Raw genomic sequence first — 19,856 nt, forward strand, 5'->3', positions numbered from 1 at the left:
AGATTGGGGCAAATATTAATTTATAGGACGAGGAGTGAGGGATTGAAATAAATTATCGAAGGAAATATTTGATGAATATCTAAGTTCTTCGAAAATATTTAAGAAAAAGCTAGGTAAACAATTGATAGGTAGAGTTCGTGGTTTATAGCATTTAAAAATCAGTGATTCAGCGTTTTGATTTTCAAATTTAGCGTTTTGTAGCATCTAAACTTCTCAAATTTAGCATTTTGTAGCAAACTGGTTAAAAATAGGCAAAATTTGCTAAATTGCACGCACAACAGTTGGGAGTAAAATCATGCTGTTTAATCACACATTGCTCGTCATGCAGTTTTGAATTCACTATGGAAAATAAGACAAACATCAACATAAGACTGCAAGAAGTATTAACGAACACACAGGAATATGCTTATTTTCAAGTTTACAAACACAATTTCAAAGTGAAAAATACTATTCTGAACGTATTTATTTATCACAGTACAACACACCAACAAGGAAGAGGAATTTCAATGATGATTTAAGTACAACATGCCAATTATTTAAAAGGTGTCCTCCTTCATTTGAGACCGCCTATCAGTTACAATTATGTTGTACTTGCTAAAAAAAACTCTACATCGACACTGTTCGTAGAGGCCCAAATGCACAGAAGTGCTGCCAAGGCAAAGGAAAGCCTGCAAAACATTTTTTCTTCTTCAAGGTTTTGGTTGCAGAGTCGGCACATCAATATAGGCCATCTGTATCCTTACATAAATATGTCCCGATTTGTGACTTTCGGCATGCTGTTTGATCGTCACTTCTCTTCGACCCATGACTAACAGACAATAAAATAAATCGCTACCGTACATTTAAACGGAACTACTACTCAACACCAATGTCAAGAATAACCGACTAAGATCAAGGGTCAACACACAAAGAGAATGAATGTGTTGCTTGAAAGTGTATTTGCTGTTTGATTGACTGGTCTTTGCAGTGCTCTTTAGCCAGTGAAAGGAATTCCACACATTGAATGATTTAACCCTTTGGCCTGCCATTACATGTGAAAGGAAATATTCCCTTACATACTATTTATTTTTTCGTCAGTTTAACATAAATTTGATTAATCACATAGGCTACATAAGAATACACAAAGCAAAGTGAGCTTTTAGCTCGTCTATAGTAACAGGAAACCAATGTTTTTGTTCGTAAGTATTACTGGTTTCAAGGGAAGCAGATAAATTAGCAAGAAATGTAGAGGCATAGGTATTGGTTTCCTTAGTAACGTGATCCCAGAACTGTGGGTTTAGATATTCATTCCCTAAGTCCATTTCTTTCGGATTATTACCCAACCCCCTCCTCACTATAGAGTGAATTTCAAAAACTGGTTTAGATGTTACATTATTGTCAACAAGATCATAATTCCAAGTATCATTTTACTAGACTTCTTAACGGGTGAGTTGGCCGTGCGGTTAGGAGCGCGCAGCTGTGAGCTCATCCAGGAGATAGTGGGTTCGAACCCCACTGTCGGCAGCCCTGAAGATGATTTTCCGTGGTTTCCCATTTTCACACTAGGCAAGTGCTGCGACTGTACCGTAATTAAGGCCACGGCCGCTTCCTTCCCATTCCTAGGCCTTTCCTGTCGCATCGTCGCCGTAAGACCTATCTGTGTCGGTGCGACGTAAAGCAACTAGCAAAAAAAAGTAGACTTCTGACTCGCTCTTGTTGCATTCTGGTTTTGTCACGTAGTTTCAATTGGCACTATCATCTCGGAATCACTTTCATCACTGTCATTTGAAGATGAAGAATTTTCACTCTCCAGAGAATCTTTTCCACTTTCAACATCACTATTTTCAAGCCAGTTACGAATAAACTCATCCATGCCGCGGATGGATGCCGCCATGATTGTTTACAACGAGCGGCAAAATGAGATGCTTTTTATTTTCCGTATTTCAGCTCAGAGTTACTTTTTACACAGAGAAAATAGCTTCAGGTATCATCTGACATCAATCAGTTAGGCTGCGAAACAAAGAGAATAAATCTCTCCGACCAGCTAACTGCGATAATGAACTTATAGATGTTCCGTGCATCAAGACGGAAGTGTCCGTCAAAGCATGTTACTGCTTTACGATTGCAGTGGGCGCCGTAATAATTATTTCTCCTGAAATAAATAACAACATTTATATCTTATTTTTAAGAAAAATGCATACTTTTTAAAAATATATGTTTATTTCGTATAAAACCGAGAGTTTCGCATCTATTTCGCATAAATTGTATAATTTCGCATTTTGAACCAATTTCGCATTTTATCGCGAATTCGAAATCGCTAAAAACCACCCGTACGGGTCATATAAGATGAAGGCACATACACTGACAAAGTTTCGGCATATTTCGCATTTATCGCAAATGCTAAAAATCACAAACTCTATTGATAGGGAATCTGCCACCTGGGTGACTGTCCTGAATGCAGATCATTGATGATTGAAAATTGAATTGATATTAGCCCCTTCCTTCATTACCACAGCTGATGGGTGAAACGTACCACCGCATGGAGTTCAAGGCTGTGCAGTGTTGTAATGTTCGAAGTCTTGCGACAAAGCGGCGAAATTTGATCACTTTGTTGGTATAATCTGATGGAAGCCACTGGCACAATGATGTCCTTCTCTACAAACTTAGTCCATTCCAGAGCGTAAGACGTTCTGCCAACTTATTTATACTTGCTTTAAAATCTTTCTGCGCAATACCAAGACTTCCTGCAATTTCATGTGTTTTAAACTGCATCACTTTGTGATTTACAGCGTTGCCATAATCTCTTTTTTTCCTTAAACCACTCCATAATTTTTATGTCCACATATTCGTATCTTCCTTTCTTCACACCACGGAAAGAATTACTGTATTTCCGCGTGTATTAGACCCCCGTAGCTTTTCAAGACAAAGAAAATTTTAAAAATTACAGCTTGCGTGTAACATCCCCCAACATAATTCTTTACTGAAGAATGGCAATTCCACTTCGTAGTGGGTACATGCCATACTGCAGCTCTGATAACATAACACAAATAGGTGAATACAGTAGAAGTCCGTCATAGCGAGTATAGCATATAACTAGAACCCCATTACAAGAACAGCTTTTGCCTGTCCCTTCAAAATTCCTATATTAAACTGTGTGTTATCCTTCAGTTACAGTGAGAGCCCTACCACTGATGCATCCGTTATTACGAGCGATTAAGTGTGCACGATTTTTTCCATTACTGGTATTTATGCACTTGCATGAAATCGATCATTTTCAATAACGTTTCCTCGCTATGCCCACTAGCGAGCTCTCTCGTTGACATTTGGTCGTGAAAATGTACACACATATATACATGTAATACAATTCAATATAATTGAAATATGTAACTAGGATCTTGCAGATTTTTTAGAACAGTTGACATAAGAAACAATTGTGAAGAGAAAAATAGTAAAAAGCGCAATACCGGAAACAAATACTGGATCATTAAGCTATTCATCAAGTTCAGTCGGCGTTTGAAAGCACAGTGCCTGACGTTGAATATGTCGCGCTGATCTTCGGGAGTTGGCAATTTACTTCAATTGAGCTACTCGTCTTCGGCTTCTGCACGATTTTGCATCTTCACATTTGTTGGATTGTGTTGTGGCTTCGCGCCTGATAGTGTATGCAAGCTGGCTCATTTAACTGTTCTCCGCTTCTTGTAAACATTATGAGACAATGCCGAACTTTGTGTGTGCTATGCTGCTGCTCAGAAGATTGTGCCTTGCTTCTTTTAAGTGACTTACCTTCTACTTCTTCTGAATTTTACAGTGCCCATACCCGTTGTTTTGTTTTGCCTCTTCAACTGTTTTTGTGGGGACTTGATCTTTAATTTCTTTCTTACCTATGCATTGTTTTTTGCGTTTTATTCGGCTGATGACTCGGATTGGGGTCGAAACCGGTACCGCTTCCACTTATAATTAAATAGGAATGTAACGCTATATTTTGTATTTGTATTGAATAGGTTGAACTACCTTATTTATTATTTCAATTTCATTGCGATACATTTCAATACGGAACATTATGAAATTTTTATCTTTAAATTTGAAGGTGATGTCGGAGCTGATTAGTAATAATAATAATAATCGTATGGCCTCAGCTACCGTGTGCAGACATTTCGATTTGACGCCATCTGGCTGTCTGCTCGTCAGTTTCGACGTTCCGTTTTACTCTAGGTCCGCTAGATGGCAGACAGAGTAAACCGGATCTCTCTTGGGCGTCTATGGCTGAGATTTAATTAATTTTGTCGGGTAAATACCAAATGTATCACCAGAGATCTTTTACATGCCGACATCGTACGACATGGAGTGTCGAATGGACTTTTTTCCGCCCTTCAAAAATCCGACTACCTCTGCCAGGTTTGAACCCGCTATCTTGGGATTCGGAGGCCGACACTCTACCACGGATCCACAGAGGCAGCTAGCTGATTAGTAATACCCATCGACTGCTGTTCCGCAAAGAAAATCGGAAATGAAAGAGAACATGTTTTCGTAATAAAAACGTAAATGTGGTCAATAGCAGTTGTTAACTCATTGGAAATAAAGGCTAAGTAAACGATCGCTTAATTTTAATGCTAAATACTGCAATTCGGTAAGAATGGGATACACCTCAAGATATGACAGAGTGCATCATTAATTTCAGAGATCAATTTTATATTTTTTCGGAAAATATATAGCGAGAAGGTTATCATTTCTCTACTGGCGCTTGAAATATGTTTTCATGATTCATATTGCGTAACCTTAACTACAGTGGTTACACAAAACAAGGCGCAAACAAGTAAAGGGTGAAGGTAAGAGGAACTACACAATATCAGAGAACACTACACGCTCAGAAAAACATTAGCTGGTATTACGCGGATCTCCAACAACATGTACATAAATATCAGTACGGCCAACTACTGGACAACAAACCGGGAAAGTGGAAAAGCCTGGGGAACCTTCCAAAGGCATGAACATGGCTTAGATTGCGGATTCCGAAATAAATCGCCGTGATCCTTAGATTTGAAGAATATTATTTACAAAAGAATATTACAAATACATTCCAAATACAATCCCGACTTACGAACTATAAGTTCTGTGATACACATAACTTAGAGGTTCTTTGGTAATACCTTCGCAGCAGTATAAATTCAAATCTCAAATCAACTATACATCTAGTTACCAATGCAGTCGTACAATGCAATTTACAGCGAAGTGAACAGGTTCTCCAAAATCTAGCGTACCTCAAGTGATACAGAACTACCAGAGGCAAAGCCCAAGGTAAATATATTAACTTACAATCTACATATTTTGTGAAACAAGAAAAGGGGAAGCCTCGAAAACATACAGGCAAGCCCAGCTGAAAAGCTAGGGCGTCCTAAATAATTAATTTGGCGAATCTAGGTTAGGCTAGGGCAGACTCTTATATGAAAAGCAAATCGGAACATTACGGAAATATTAACAGGAATGGAATTCAAGAGTGCTTACCCGAGGATGCGCCATTTCCAAAGCGTGGCGTTGCACACGACACAGACCAACACAGACCAACACAGACTAAAGGCAGATCAGGCCAAGACAAGACCAAATAATCACGATCGCTGCCTCGCTTACTATATATAGGAAAACTCTGGCTTGGAGTAGCCAATCAGAATGTATGAGTCCGCCCATCCCCTCCTAGGTTCACCAGTCACAATTCCTGCTCCCGTCGCGAACTTTGACTAACATTCTCGAAAACACACGTTCGCGAATCTTCCATTTCCAGAATAGTAAGAAATTCCAGAATAGTAAGAAAATTCCTTCTAGAAAACATAACCCACAAAAGGCACACACCCTGTTCAACAATTTTCTAGATACTTCCAGTAAGTACAGAATAGAAATCTACCATTTACAATTACATATGTTACAAATATCACACAGTACAGGTACTTCCCACTTCCACAATATTGTTCACCTGTGACATATTGTATGATTAAGTTAGATTAGGTGACGCTGTTTGAATAAGAAAACTGTTCCAGCTGTTCCAGCCCGACGTACTTAACACGCACCGTACAAGTAAAACTCGGTCATTTCTTCGAACAAATGTTTCAACTGGTTTAATAACACCCATTTGACCATCTTTTGGATCCAATTGATTACCGTACCGACATAAGCTAGCTTTGACACAACATTTTATCATTAGCACCGTCTCCACAAGAATCCCCCTGTGGGTGGGGGTGGTAGAATAACACCCACGGTATCCCCTGCCTGTCGTAAGAGGCGACTAAAAGGGGCCTCAGGGACTCTGAACTTTGGAGCGTGGGTTGGCGACCACGGGGCCCTCAGCTGAGTCCTGGCATTACTTCCACTTACTTGTGCCAGGCTCCTCACTTTTATCTATCCTATCCGACCTCCCTTGGTCAACTCTTGTTCTTTTCAGACCCCGACGCTATTAGGTTTGCGAGGGCTAGGGAGTCTTTCATTTTCATGCCCTTCGTGGCCCTTGTCTTCCTTTGGCCGATATCTTCATTTTTCGATGTGTCGGACCCCTTCCATTATTTCACTCTGATTAGTGTTATATAGAGGATGGTTGCCTAGTTGTACTTCCTCTTAAAACAATAATCACCACCACCACTCTCCACAAGAAGACCCATCTTCTTTTCTACGACTTTCTCATAAATCAGCCGTACATATTTTAAACCCATTTGATACGTTCACACTTCTATTTTAAATAACTGACATTGATTTTACTATCTTGAACTCATGCGATGGGAATGGAGCAAACATCCCCCTTGGATGATTGTGCTTTTACACTCAAGGCCGTCACAGTCCTAATGATGTATAAGAAAAGGATCCATTTTGGTTTTTAACGCTCAAATATTCATGATTAACTATGTTATAATCTTCAAAAACTGTTAATTCATAGTATTTTTAACATACTTTCTGTGCAAAATCCTTATTTTAGATTTTATGAGATCATTGTCCAACATTTTACTCTATAGTTTATAAGATTAGAAAGATACCATATCCATTAATTTTTAAGATTGATATAGACTGATGATGCCCGTAAAAAAAAAAAGAAAAAGAAAAAAAAAAAAAGAGTGAAACATGTACCTATGACTTTTTTTTTTTTTTTCTTTGCGTTTAGGCCATCTGTGGACCACGGTGCTTGTGTTCTAGCTGTGTTTTTGTCTTCGTCTGCCCCTTTTAGCATACTGGATTGTGTTCTTAGTGGCCTCTTGAGCCTTCCTGTTGGCCCAGTATTCCTTCATTTTCTCGCTGAATTCTTTCCTGCGCTCCTCTGACCAATTCCCGGCTCCTTTGTGGCTAGCTGATGTAAGGGATGTTAGGAAAGGTTTAGTTTTGACCATTAAACGGTATGCATTTCTGTCAGTAATGGCAGCTTGATTAATATTAAGCTCTGCAAGATCTTTGTCCACTTGTTTGGTCCAGGGGAATCCAGTAGCTTTGCCTTTGTTAGCAACCTTGAAGATCTTATGGGATAATCTATTAGGATCCATTCTGTATAGGTGTTCATAGAAAGTCAGACGTTTTCTCCTGATGGCATCTATGAGGTTTTCTTGATGCTGGTAGAGTTCATTGTTGGGTTTGTACCATCGCCTTCCATCTGGTAGGATCCTTGGCCCTATTATTCTTCTCAGGAATTTCCGTTCTTGCACTTCCAGGGCTCTCAGTGGGTTTTTTTAGTTAGGGATAGGCATTCTGCTGCATAGAGGACTGATGGTCTGACTACTGCATTATAGTGTCTCAGTTTTACATTCTTTGATAAATGCTTTGAGGCATACAGTTTTCTGCAGGCATGGTAGGCCATGTCTAATTTGATTCTCCTTTGTTCAAGAGCCATCGTTTCACTTAGGTCCTCCGATACCCACTCTCCGAGGTACTTCACATTTTTAGCTCTCTTGATGTGTTTTGTATCACTGACTCCCATTGTTGTAGGGGCATCTTTGATGTTGGTCATAAACTCGGTCTTTCCAATGTTGATCATGAGGCCCGCTTTAGCTGCAATAGAGTGCAGTATTTGAAGCTGCATAGTGGCCTCATGCATGTCGTTTGCTAATAAAGTAAGGTCATCAGCAAAGGCCAGGCATGGAATCCTCAGGTTGTCTGATTTAAACCCCATTCTTAATCCGGTGTTCTCAGGTAATGACCTGGTCCATTCTCTTATGATCTTTTCCAGGACACAGTTAAATAATATGCATGAGATACCATCTCCTTGCCTCACCCCTGTTTTGATTTGACTTTTATGTATTATGTATAAATTTTAACCACATGAAATAGTGGATTGTATTGTATTGTATTGTATTGAACAGGTGGATCTATAAATATTATAATAATATTTGTGATATACATCATCTTCAGTACGGAACCAAAATGAGAATAGTTACTTGTAACTTAACGTTGAATGGCGTAACAGTCTGTAATAAAGATGTATTCATGTATGTAAATGACAGTAAATGAATAGCTCTGATCATATTCCTACTGATGCACTGTTTTCATTCCATTGCAGCAAACCCACACAGACTTAGCAACTGGTGAAGTAATTCCTGCACTCAAGGATCTCCTGGTCGACTTATTGCGGAAATTGGAAGATATCATCTCGGAAATTCAGCGCTTACAGGAGACTAGTTGAAGGTATGCTTTTTCACTGGAGTTTTTGCAGTTAGACTACCTAGTATGTACTCATTTATGATAATACAGTATACTGCAAAACAAACATTTCTGAATGTAACCAGAAACCTATGGATGCAACAAGATGAAAGGAGCTACAGCCCACACCACGAGGGGATCATTTGCCCTTTTGCAACAACACTTTGGAGATCACTTAATTTCCCGCAACCTTCCCACTCTCCGGATCTCACACCCCCAGATGTCTACAAATGTCCCGTAACCTTCCCACTCTCCAGACCTCACACCCCTGATGTCGACAAATGAGGCACAATGAAGGAATCCGTTTACCAGTCAGATGAGCCAGATGTTACTGAATTCTGAGAGAAGATACAGTCATTTCTGCATCCTTGCAGCAACCTGTTTTCATCAACATATTCGACAATCTACAGGACCGTTATGAGCAGTACGTAGATCTGAGGATGCACATTTTTAACACATGCTATACTGATGCAGTTAGATACGTGTCGTCCTTATCTCCATGCTTGTTATAATGACATGTTCAGAGCATGTTTATAATTTCAGTAATGTTTGCCTTGCTGCACTCTGTATTATTAAAAGAGGAAGTTTGTGTGTTTGTATGTGGAGGCTAATCATGGGAACCACTCGGCTTATTTCAATAATTCTTCCACCTTAGAAATTTCTTCCAAATTATTATAGGCTATGTTAGTTCATTAGGAGAGCAAGTTTTGCAAGAAGTGGAGCAATTAATTATTTTAACCATAATGGTCAACTATCTTAGGCTGGCCTGAGTGGCTCAGACGGTTAAGGCGCTGGCCTTCTAACCCCAACTTGGCAGGTTCAATCCTGGCTCAGTCCGGTGGTATTTGAAGGTGCTCAAATACGACAGCCCCGTGTTGGTAGATTTACTGGCACATAAAAGAACTCCTGCAGGACTAAATTCCGGCACCTCGGCGTCTCCGAAGACCTTAAAAAGTAGTTAGTGGGACGTAAAGCAAATAACATTCAGCTATCTTAGGTCTGTATCGACCTAAAATCAATCTTAGATTTATTTAAACACCTTGTTCCACCTTGTCGGTACTACCGTATTTACTCATGCATTAGATCCTCTTGCGTATTACACCCCCCTTGGCTTTTTGAGACAAACAAAATGGACAAAAATAAAACTCACATACAAGACCTCCCAACGTAATTCATCAGACAAGGATTCCGCTTTGAAGCAGCTACAAGCCTTATGCAGCTCTGATGATGACATCACACAAATTTGTGAATAGTTTCGTCCATACGACCCACGCAATGAAAACACGCGTCGAAGTCATGCGGTACATCTGTGTTTCGTAGTTAAGAAATGTCTGTCTCCGTAGCGTAGGTCTACTGCAGCTCTGATGACGTCCCACAAATAGGTGAAGAGTTTCATGTCCGATAGGCGCATTGCAAGCACGCATCAGTCATGTATATATGTCTGTGTTTTGTAGTTAAGAATGTCCGCTAGCGTAATGGTTAGCACAATTAGCTGCCGTTCTTGGGAGCCTGAGTTCAATTCCCCGTACCATACTGCCAGAGATTTACGAATAGCAGGAATGTTGATTTGCGGTAAAAATGGTACATGCAAATCTCTTCCACTGGGAGCCTGTCTAAAAAAGAGCTGCACCACCTCGGTATGAGGAAACGAGTTTACTTTAGTTAAGAAATATTCATGGTTGTTGCTAGGCCAATTAAGATAGGCAGGCGAGATCATTAACAAAGCGATCGCTTAATATCTCGTAACTTGGGCCAGTATAGGTATTTTTGGGAGAGAAGTAGGTTTAAAACGTGATAAAAACAATCCAATCACAATTGTTTTACACACGAACGTACCTAGCAAATAATGATAATATTAATTTTTTTATATCCCCACTTACTTTCAATGATTTTTGGAGACGCCAAACAAAACATACTAGGGTTTGCGTTAATAAAAAATGGGAAACAACGAACGTACGAAATTAAACATTATGATAATAAAACTCATTACCGCCACATCTGTAGATATCCACAAAAGCGGCAAACTTTCCTGTTATTTATTTGTATTCTTTCCGTCGTGGAACTTTTGGCACTATCCGGGCGATACCATACCTAACCTAAACAATGCGGTCTCTCTTATCTCATTTTTGCAGCTGTTTAGGTAAATTCTGATGTGATAAATGTAGATAAACAAGCATGAAATATACTTAAAAATAAGGTTCTGACTTTCAACAGCTGCAGTTATCAAAATGACGTCACTTGGAATGACGACACGCTGGTAGCAGGGAAGTTACCGGCGCAAGACAATTAAAATGAAAGCAGTGGTCAGGTTTACTGTGTAGTAGGCCTACAGCTCAACTGACAGAGACAAAAGACTGGCCATTGAGTTATTTTGTATCAATATTGCACAGTGTGATAATACGATACACTTATCACTGTTCTCTATGGGGTCGCGTATAAAGTGAGACAAATCTTTGTAGCCAGTTTTTAAGTCCGTATGCCCTTCCTGATGTCGACCTCATCAGAGGAATTAATGAGATGAAACGAATGACGTGATATGAGTAACTAAAATGGATTATAATTATTTTATATATAGGCCTAAAAGTCGTGTTTACAATTTCTTGACTTTTAACATTTAGAAATACTGCCTTCAATGAAAATAGCCAGTATAACTCAAATACATTTATAGGTTTGTTAAAGAACAGTGTACAGTGTCGACACGTACAATTTATAGCTCTTTATGGCCTAGAAGTCATAAATTTGAGGTTATCACATATTGGACCCCCCCTTTACTCTTTTTGGTTGTAAAAGTGGTGAAAAAGGAGCCTAATATGCAAGTAAATACAGTATTAACAGTTTTTGTTGTTGTTAAAAGCTGTACATGTTTCGAGAAACTTAAACTGTTCTCTTCTTCAGCGCCATAAAATTAGCAAACATACTCTTGGACTTGTTACATCATTATAATCGCAAATTCTTAAATTGACACATTAAAATAATTTTAAACATTTATATAACTGGTGTAATGTTTTGGTTAAATGATTTAAAAACATGAAATGTATCACCTTATAAAATACAAACATGAATTAAAATCTTAGATTATCATTAACAATACAAAACATATAATGAAAAATTTGTTAAAAGAGTCTGTATCTGTATAAAAATCCAGATTGATGCATCCAAAAATGTTCTAACGTCTTGATCGCTTCACTTACTTCATGGTCCTTCTCGATCTTTCTTTGGTTTGATATAGCTGCTTGTCAAATTCTTCGAAAACAGAACAGAAAACAGAACCTTTATTGACAAGGACAACATGCGAGCCAGATGCAACTATCCTTCTCTTAATGGATCAGTTTTTAGCTGGTGAGACCAAACTTGTCGCGTACAGTATCACTTTAATCTGCTGTCCAAATCAAAACAAGTATGACCTTTCTGCCAACTTGCTGCCGAGAAATGTGCACCACAGACACAGCCGCTGGGAGCAAGATTAGATGAAACTGACAGAACATCCTCCCACTCATTTAAATCCGGATATAAAATAGTTACTACACATATCGACTATCCCATAATCTACTACAATTTCTCATTTTCATCATCAGTCTTCATATCAACTAAAGGATGTTTCCTCAGATCAACTATCATACAATAATGTAATGAACTACAGTAGAAGTCCGCTATAGCGAGAATTCATAACAGCAAAAAATTTACTTGCTATAGCGGATTGTCGTTATATCTGATTTTTTAAAAGTTGGGAAAACCCCCATGCACATTAAAATTGGTATGAAACGGCAATAATTTTTTTAAAAAGTTGCGTTTTTGCAGATGATATGCACACTATGGCTTACTTGTTCATTATTTTTCAAAATCCGATACTACGTGAAAGTGTGTGTATAATTTTATCCAAGACGACCCTAAATACAATACGACTCCCATTTTTCCTTCAAAGAATGTAAATCAGGCTTAAAAAGTAATTTGTAAAATCATACGAATGCCTTTCTTGTAAAGTACGCATTTTTAGACTATATTTGTCTTTTTGCCAATGCCGAACATTGGCTTTAGTTATGTTGTATTTTCTTCTGGCTGCACAACTATTCCTTATTTCCGCTGGTTTAACAACCATTAACTTAAAATTGGAATCATAATATCAATGAGAAATCGTTGAAAATTTGCTGGCAATATCTATTCCATGCATTTCTACAATACAACGATCCATCAGGAAAATATTCTTGCTGTTTATAAAACTGTTACTTTTACTCATCGTCAGCTATAACCGGCCTCTACACGCACATCTCGCTTGCCGGGTTCGGCTAACTTCAGCAGCTAGCGATGTATAGGCCTAATCGCAGACCCTGAAGATCAATGAACGAGTTTACTGCGCCGTGATATGGCCATTCCGCCCTTGCGGTTTTCATGCACATATCTCACAATTTCATCTTTGACTTCTTTAAAGCATCCTTGTTGTGGCTACTGAATACATTTTTGTATAGTATGCATTTTTTTTAGCTATCTTTGTCTTCACGCCAACACCGAATATTGGCTTTAGTTAGGCCTATGCTTATTTTCTTGCAGCTGCACAATAATTCTATATTTCCGAGTGTTTAATAACTATTAACTGAAAATTGGCATCATACTATCGACGAAAATCCGTTGAAAATTTGCCGGCATTACCTGTTTCGCATATCTTTACAATACAACGATCCATCACGAAAATATTCCTGATGTCTCTAAAACTTAATTTTACTAAGCATCAGGTACAGTAGATGCATTATAACTCTGCCAATGAGTCGTGGCCTTTCTAAGAATTCAAAGACTTGCATGTTTTGATGCCATTCCTGCAGATTTGAGAAACATTTTTGTAGAGGCTAATAGAACGTCACTCTCTCTCTTCACTATTTCCCAAAATCCTGTGACGTTACACAGAGGCATTCTACAAATGGTTGCCGCGGATAGCGATGTATAATAAAGAGGTGGTCGTTTATTGTCAACGAGTTTTGTGTGTGTGTGCGCGCGCATGCGGGGGTGAAAAGAAGCAGCGTGGTTACCGCGGTAGTTGTCAGTGGTGTTCATTACTGTTATGTCGCGAATGCAAGACAAACCTTGATTTTTCACATGAGACTGAGAAAAAAACTGTCGTCTTGGATTCGGAGAAATACGGTATCACTCCAGAGGCTTCTGTGGTAAACATTTCAGTGGCATCAGCTAACCAACCTAACTGTATATGTATCAGCAAAACATTTCAAATGCATGTAGAGAAATGATAACCTCTTCGCAAAAAATGTAAATGGGAATAGCCTTTCCGAAATTTATGCTTGCTGCTTGTGGTTTTAAGGGGGCTAACATCGAAGGTCATCAGCCCAATTTCAGAAATTTAACTAGATGTGAGAAAATAGACACTATCCTCTGAAATCAGTGATGTACTCTGCTATATCTTGAGGTATATCACATTCTTAGTTCTTACCTACGGGTGTCTAATCAAAAGACCTGCACCTGGCAAGCCGAACATGTCCTCGGGCACTCCCGGCACTAAAAGCCATACTCCATTTCATTTTTTTTTTTTTACTTCATTTCAGTATATAACATTAAAATTAAGAGATTGTTTACTTCAGCCTTTATTTTTAACGAGGTAACAACTGCTATCGGCCATGTTATTTATGCAGTTATTATGAAAACATGTTCTATTTCATTTTGGATTTTCTTTACGGAAGAGCAGTCGACGGGTATTTTTAATCGACTCCGCATCGCCTTCAGTTGTCAACGAGAGAGCTCGCTAGTGGACATAGCGAGGAAACGATTCCGAAGGTGATCGATCACACTCAATATAATCGCTGGGGTGCACAAATATTGGTAACGGAAAAAATCGTGCGCGCTTAATCGCTTGTAAAAACGGATGCGCCAGTGATAGGGGACTCGCTGTAACCGTGAGATACTACACAGTTTAATATCAGAATTTTGAAGGGGCAGACCAAAATTGTCATTATAACGGGGTTCTCTTTATATGGTGTACTCGCTATAGCGGACTTCTACTGTATATCTGCTAAATCTAAGCTCCACAGATTGCATAAACATTACGTTTCTTGCATACAGATTAAGCATACATGCTTATATAATTTGTATAGGACATTTTCTAGTGGATAGCAAGATTAAATCCCATTTTACCAGTCTTGTAAACATTTTATTGGCAGCAACAAACTGTGCTATTTCATACTTTTAAACTAACTTGAAAAGTGCTGTTATAGTTTTTAAGGATTATTTATACATTTAGCTGAGGATGATCAACCTCAGGATCAAAACTAGTATTAGTATTTTAATGTGTAAAATATAAGATTTGAATTTATATCTCTGTGTATTGATCAGGTAGAACATCACCTCCCTCAAATTTAAATACAGAACTGCTCCATATACCTACCATGCACCTGAACGTATGCTTTATTAACATGCCACCTCATAGATTGTCGGGCGTATTCAAAGTAGTGATGGGAATATCGAATGTTTTAAACTATTGGTAGACTACCGATTGTGAAGCGTGACTATTGAATGAAAATATTCAATAGTTTTCATTCAGTTTGAAATCTGTTGTAAAGTAGTAATACAGTGGAACCTCAATTCTCCGTTTTTCGAGGGACCATGAAAATAAAACGTACAACTCGGGAAAACGAAAAATCCAGGAATGAATGAAAACCATCAACAATTTGGCTAAAAATCACAAAAATGAAATATATATAATTATAATCTTACAAAAACTCCTAAACCAAACCAAACTACAGCCCCAATGGGACTTTAGCTGCCAAGCGACCGCTGCTCAGCCCGAAGGCCTGCAGATTGCGAGGTGACGCGTGGTCAGTGTGACGAATCCTCTCGGCCGATATTCCTGGCTCTCTAGATCGGCGTCGCCATCTCACCATTAGATAGCTCCTCAATTAAAGGTAATCACATAGGCTGAGTGGACCTGGAACCACTCTTATATCCAGGTAAAACTGCCCGATCTGGTCGGAATTGAACCCGGGCCCTCTGGATTAGAGACAGGCGTGTTAGACTGCGAAGCCGGATTAATTACCGGTACGCGAGTTCAAAATCTCGATACTTTATATTCAATTTTACTGGGGAATCTTCGTCAGTTTCCTGTGAAAACTTCTTTCAGTTAAGCAAATTTGATTAGCCAAACTCTTCGAAAAATCTAATAACACCAAGCCAAACGACAGTCGACCACAAGTAGTTTTTAATTCTCTCATCTAATGAAAGAAAGCACATTAGATACAAAAGCGCCCAACATGATGGCAAAATCCCTATTCTTAATCTTTCATTGTAATTTGGTCTCCGGTATGCTGTTCGTAGGCAGTTTCTGGAATTCTTGTACCGCGTAAATTAGGCCTACATCGACTTTTAAAGGTTAGATTCACAATGAAGTATTTATTTATTTTCCACCTAGTCGATACAATGATTGCCTAAGGCAATTTTTATTGGTCAAAAGTGGTACATGTTTCGTATATTATCAACATCTTCAGCCACATAACACAGTTTAGATGAAAAATATAAAATTGACAAAGTAATGCTTTAGAGGAAGTGTCCTTGAAATTAACATAAGATTGACAAGATTAAAACAAACAAATAACCATGAAGCTGATTTTATGTAATTTTAAAGGTTATGTTGAACTCGAAAACATGGTTTCGAATGTAAGTATCGATTTTGAAAAGTTCTCAAATGCATTATGTTCAATTCTGCCTTTCTGCCCAGTCACCAAATACAGTACAGACTCTCTACTGTATTTGCCGTCACTAATCCAATCAAATTGGAAAGATAAAAGAAATATCATCAAAACTTCAGAAATTACGGTTATTCGTGACCTTGAGGTCATCTGGAAAGCGCGCTCACTGCATATCTCAGTATGAGTTGGAAATGATACAAACCATTTACCGGTAAATGTAACGTGCGCAAATAAAACAACTGCGGTTTTTGGTATTTTAACACGAAAACGTAAAATTCCCAGTCTTACATTAGGACCTAAACAGTAATAGGCAATCCCAAAACCTCCCGTGGCTTTCTTTTTTAATGTAATGTGCAATATCTGTTCTGGTCTCGCTACCATACTAGTGTACCGGTACGATAATATTAAAATACCAAATGTGTGTTAAGAAGGAGCAGTTTCGATTCCTCCCTGAAAGCCCAGTTACTCTACAGTGCCCTGAGGAAAGTGCTGAAAACCTGTCGGCAGTTCGGTCGAAAAAAATGTAAAAATATAAACATCTGACCCTGGACATAATGTGGACATTTCATAAGTGCGAACATTTGACGAAACTCGTTCCGTCTTCAAGCAGAGCTGTGGAAATGTGCTGTGTCTCCTTACAATTGTTGTGGCCACTCTCTGCTTTATGATTTTCAGAGATTCTCTAAACAATACCACCCGAATGCGATGCTAAGATGGTCCCGTATGCAAGTTCACCGCCGATCGCTTTTCCAGTACCGGTACAGTACTTGCTCAAATTATCTAAGATCCATAAGTATGCCCTAGCCGTCCTTTCGTGAGATACAGTTTATTAAAAAACGATTGATCAAGGATTTAGCGTTGATGGGACTGGAATTTCTGGACGGTTGATCCGGAAATCGTTTCTTTGAGGAACGGATAATGCAGGATTTTTACAACGTGATTTAATTACGATGCTCGCAGGACCACGTAATTTGAACGCATATTCCGGGAAAACGTAGTTTCCGGGAACGGATAATCGAGGTTCCACTGTATACGTTTTGTACTGCAGTAGTACTAGTAACTAGTAATAAGTCATTTGCTAGTAACTACTGAAATGTGGATTGTTGTATTATATTACTGATTTTTATAGCGTGTTTCTTTTGTTGGTAATGATATAAGCGGAAATATTGAGACGAGTACCAAACGTTACACAATGTTGAAGTGAAGTGATTGGAAACTGAAATATGTTGGTCTATAAAATAAGATAAAATGTCCCAATTAAAGTAATTGTCATTATGTTTCATTTTAAATAAAATGCATTATTGTGTCCCTAATCACAAATTAATGAATGTAAGATCGTATGTTCATAAAATAACAAATGTTAGGGAATTTCAGACGAAGGGTAGGTTTACACCTTATTGTAATAACACCACACATTAAAGTAATGTGAATACAGCAAACCAAACTAAATGAAAAGACAACATATTTTCCTAGGACCAAGTAATAAAACCAAACCCCGTGGCACTACAGCCCTTGAAGGGCCTTGGCCTACCAAGCGATCGCTACTCAGCCCGAAGATCTGCAGATTACGAGGTGTCATGTGGTCGGCACGACGAATCCTCTCGGCAGTTATTCTTGCCTTTCTAGACCGGGGTTGCTATCTCGCCGTCAGATAGCTCCTCAATTCTAATCACGTAGGCTGAGTGGACCTCGAACCAGCCATCAGGTCCAGGTAAAAATCCCTGACCTGGCCAGGAATCAAACCCAGGGCCTGTGGGTAAGAGGCAGGCACGCTATCCCTACACCACGGGGCCGGCACACCAAGTAATAGTGCATATATTCATTTTAAAATAATTCCTTTCATGGTCAATCATTAGAGGTTCATTGTTAACGTATGGAAAGTATTTATAAAAACTATAACATGATTATCTATTGGAAAAGTGCACAATAATAAAATTGCATTTATCATAATACAACTTTGAGTCGGTTATCTGTTCATTTATAATAAATGACTCTGACTTCACTCCATAGCGATAGAGGAGGCCGATTTCAGCGCTGACTAGTGGAAACAATTGGAATTTGCGATCCGAATGAAAAACCAAATGCAAACGGAAACAATCGGTTGTAATGGTAGTTGATGACTATAGAATAATTCGGTAGTTTTCATTCAATAGTCCCATCACTAGTTCATACACTCCAGGCATTGCATGTATTTTATGGCAACCTTGTTCCACACACTGGCAAAGTACCGCAATGTCCGTATTGGTAGCCTGACTCCAGAATTAATCCTGAATACAAACTATCCCCCTGTTCCAGCTAATAACTAAACCAGGTGTAGTTCAAACAGTCGACTGTAGTGCATATATTTATAGGGACTTTTTCTGTTTTGAGGTGTACTCTCCATCTGCCAATTATTTTCCTGTTTGGGGACATCCTCTATGCATAGAAAACTGGTGCATTAGTTTTGGAGTGACCCATGCATCAAAATCACCTTAATAAAATTCTATTTGCAATGACGCTTCATTAAAGATCCAAATAATTGAAAAATTAACCACTTTTGAATAGGAGGAAAATAACATATTTATTACTCTTTGTTAGACATATTTGACATGTTCCTCTCCCACTTGTATTTTTATTTTTATTTAGGTACAAGCATTACGGGAGTCTGCTTTGTATCCGCTGGAGTTCCTTTACGATCATCGGGCTGTATTAGTCCTCATGGGACTGAGAAGGGTGCATGAGAACGCTTTCCTACTGGTTTCTACTTGCACTGAACTGAAAGAAGATGGGCAGACATTTATTCCATCACCTTGCCTAACCTGCATTTTTGCACTTGGTGCTTGCTCAATTTAGTTCATATTTAGGGCAATAAAATGTTTTGCTGTTTTCCTTCTTTTGTGGGCTTTTCTAGTCCAGTCTGGGAAACTACCAATCCAGAAAGCTGTAGATTCTGAATTGTGTCTTGAAGATGATCTCGTTTTCAACATTTTCATCTCAGATAACTGCTTCAAGAAAAGCTGTCCATGTAAGACACTTTAGAGCTATCAGTAAAACTATATTGTAAATTATGTATTTCTTCTCAGATTCTAATATTTCATGTAAATAAAAGTAAATCCTTTTTAATAGCTGTGTGTTCATTAATTTTCTCTATGTACACAGTTCAGTTGTATCCCATACTTCACTTGTAGAATTCTACCCATCAATATAACCCCTTTGTCTTAACTGAAGTGATGGTATATACCAGGGCTGGCCACAACGAGGTTCGCGAGCCGCATGCGGCTCTTGAGTCAGTCTTGTGCGGCTCTTGACACCAACCTTAGAGTAAAATTAAATGATATAATTAATGGAATCTAACGACATCTCGCGGCTGGCAGCATTCAGTAGCAGTAATGTGCGGCTTAACATTATTAACGCTGTAGGTCAGTGGTAAGACTTGGGAGGTGAAGATAGTTCCGGCGCCTTCCATTTGATAGTGCTTTGAGCGGGAGAGTGTGTCAGTGAGCCAGTGTCGTGAGGTGAAGCCAGTTGCGTTCATGTATAGGCAGTAGCGAGTGTCGA

The 19,856-nt window shown here is 38.7% G+C and overlaps 1 protein-coding gene across 3 annotated transcripts in view; it reads left to right on the forward strand.

Moving 5' to 3' along the window:
• The window catches only part of LOC136884099 (tetratricopeptide repeat protein 27), a 149,767-nt gene extending 130,344 nt beyond the window's left edge, over positions 1-19,423 (forward strand). For 2 of the 3 annotated variants that reach the window (XM_067156130.2, XM_067156131.2), the window contains 2 exons: positions 8,501-8,625; positions 18,945-19,423. In XM_067156130.2, the coding sequence (XP_067012231.2) occupies positions 8,501-8,623 (123 nt within the window). In that variant the 3' untranslated portion in view covers positions 8,624-8,625; positions 18,945-19,423. Of the gene's footprint in view, positions 1-8,500; positions 8,626-18,944 lie in introns of those variants that run through there. The other variant, XR_010861303.2, reaches the window with a different exon arrangement.
• Positions 19,424-19,856: the final 433 nt, after the last annotated feature.

The sequence above is a fragment of the Anabrus simplex genome, chromosome 12 (genome assembly GCF_040414725.1).
Source record: "Anabrus simplex isolate iqAnaSimp1 chromosome 12, ASM4041472v1, whole genome shotgun sequence".
Classification (NCBI taxonomy): domain Eukaryota; kingdom Metazoa; phylum Arthropoda; class Insecta; order Orthoptera; family Tettigoniidae; genus Anabrus; species Anabrus simplex.